This window comes from Limulus polyphemus, unplaced genomic scaffold (assembly GCF_000517525.1).
Source record: "Limulus polyphemus unplaced genomic scaffold, Limulus_polyphemus-2.1.2 Scaffold3135, whole genome shotgun sequence".
Classification (NCBI taxonomy): Eukaryota; Metazoa; Arthropoda; class Merostomata; order Xiphosura; family Limulidae; genus Limulus; species Limulus polyphemus.
The window spans coordinates 146,482-149,163 of record NW_013668745.1 but is presented as its reverse complement, the minus strand read 5'-3'; the positions used below and the strand labels follow the sequence as shown (position 1 = coordinate 149,163).

General features: G+C 41.5%; 1 protein-coding gene across 1 annotated transcript; it reads left to right on the top strand.

The window, feature by feature from the left end:
- Positions 1–550: 550 nt before the first annotated feature.
- On the top strand, positions 551–1,633 carry LOC106468722 (neuropeptide F receptor-like). Its single transcript, XM_013929167.1, has one exon. It carries the CDS (start codon positions 551–553, stop codon positions 1,631–1,633), a length of 1,083 nt encoding a protein of 360 aa, XP_013784621.1.
- Positions 1,634–2,682: the final 1,049 nt, after the last annotated feature.

Here is a 2,682-nt window from a genome sequence, read left to right as displayed (position 1 = left end):
AGGTCTAAGGTTAGACTCACGCTGAATACATTCAGCAATGAGGTGGTGGTGTTAGATGTGACAATCAGTTCCTCAAATATTGTTTGAGAGAAGATAATGTTATTTGAAAGGCGTTTTTAGTGGACTGTGTCTGTCTGGAGAGCTTTGGACGACTTTTCGAGCCGCTAGAAACTGAAGGAGGCCCGCACTAGCACTTCGAAACGTCGTTCAAAACTTCCTAGACAGACACAGTCCACTAACAAAGCTTTTAAATAACATCATCTTCTCTCAAACAATATTTGAGGAACTGATTGTCACATCTAACACCACCACCTCATTGCTGAATGTATTCAGCGTGAGTCTAACCTTAGACCTTCCGATCTAGAGCCTTATCTATACTGTGTATTATTATTCGCTCATCGGTTTTGGTATTTCTCATTTTTATCAATCATCTCATTGTCGAAGAATCGAACTTAAATTAACAATTTTTCTTATTATCTCACTTTTCAGGGTGTGAAGAAAACGAAAGGAAGGAAATATTATAGGGGGATCCCTACTGAGCCTGTTTGTCATGGATGCCTTTATCAACCTTACGTTAGAAGAACAAAACGTTACGTTTTTCATGTATGAAACAGACGCTAACTCTACCAATAATATTAGTGAAATCCAACTTATAGCGAAACTTCAACGGTTTGTCAGTAACCGAGCTGTGGACTATCCGTCACTTATTGGACTTCTTGTGGCCTACGTGGTGCTAATCATCACGGGGGCCACGGGAAACGGTTTGGTCTGTATGGCAGTGGCCAGAAAACCGCAGATGAGGAGCGCCAGGAACGTCTTCATAATCAACCTGGCTATATCTGACCTTATTCTGTGTCTCTTTACAATGCCATTCTCGTTAATTGAGATAGTTCTAAAGTTCTGGCCGCTCGGCTTGCTCACGTGCAAACTGGTGGCCGCTCTGCAGGCCACCAGTATTTTTGTTTCCACCATTAGCATAACGGCCATTGCCCTTGATCGCTACAAGGTCATTGTATATCCGACTCAACAGAGCTGTACGCCTATCCATGCCGTCTCAACTCTGACCTCCATCTGGGTCATCGCCTTATTTTTGTCCTCCCCTCTCTTCATCTTTCGCACTGTGGATCACGTCCACGTGGGGTTGCCGTGGCTGGATTCAGTGGACTACTGTTTGGAGCGTTGGCCAATGAAGAATGGACGCTTCGTCTACTCCGTGTTCTCCATGGTTTTCCAGTACGCCCTGCCGATTTTGATTGTTACAATAGCTTACGCTCGGATTTGCCGCAAGTTGAGACAGAGGATCGTGAACCGGAGCTCCACGCTGGAAACGAAGCAACAGCGTGACAAACAGCGAATGAAGAAAACTAACGTCTTACTTATTTCCATCGCCCTAATCTTCGGCATCAGCTGGCTCCCGTTGAACATCCTGAACGTTGTAACCGACTTCTACTATCCTTTCCAGGACGATTCCGTCTTCCGGATCGTATTCGCCTGTTGTCACATGGCCGGAATGAGTTCAGCCTGTTCGAACCCCTTACTCTACGGATGGTTGAACGATAACTTCCGTAAGGAATTCAACGAGATATTTTCCAGTACGTGCAGCTGCTCCAAAACCCAATCAAACTCCAAATAAATATATATATATATAAAAGGGGAGGGTTGTTCGGTGGGAGAAGAAAAAAAATCTCTAATCTTAGAAACATATTCTGTTGTGTTTTTTGGTAACCGTCACAACAAGAGCTAAATCTATCCCATAATGCCCCATTAGTCACCGTTGTACATATAAAATTTTCCCTTATCACTTTATTATAATCGGTTCTCATATAAAGAAATTGTTGTAGACAGAAAAAAAACAACAAAGTTTTAGCTTTGAGTTAAAAGACATTTCAGACGTTCCAGAATGTTACCGTTCTAAAGCTGCCTTGGTTTATACTGTTATAGTCTCTCGAGACTTGCACGGTAAAAAAAAATAGTGTTAAACCGGGGATAACCAGAGTAATGGATGTAATATGTGCCAGGATGGCATATTAAAGCAATGTTATGTCATGAAGAATAGCCAGTTGTGGCTATCTATGGGTGACTCTAGTGCTTTAAACTAATGTAAAGTAATGAAGAATAGCCAGTTGTGGCTATCTAGTGTGTGACTCTAGTGCTTTAAACTAATGTAAAGTAATGAGGAATAGCCAGTTGTGGCTATCTATGGGTGACTCTAGTGCTTTAAACTAATGTAAAGTAATGAGGAATAGCCAGTTGTGGCTATCTGGTGTGTGACTCTAGTGCTTTAAACTAATGTAAAGTGATGAAGAATAGCCAGTTGTGACTATCTGGTGTGTGACTCTAGTGCTTTAAACTAATGTAAAATACTGAAGAATAGCCAGTTGTGACTATCTGGTGTGTGACTCTAGTGCTTTTAACCAGCTTTACGTTATGAAGAATAGCCAGTTGTGACTATCTGGTGTGTGACTCTAGTGCTTTAAACTAATGTAAAGTAATGATCAATTGCCAGTTGTGGCTATCTATGGGTGACTCTAGTGCTTTAAACTAATGTAAAATACTGAAGAATAGCCAGTTGTGACTATCTGGTGTGTGACTCTAGTGCTTTTAACCAGCGTTACTTTATGAAGAATAGCCAGTTGTGGCTATCTATTGTGTGACACTAGTGCTTTAACCAGCGTTACTTTA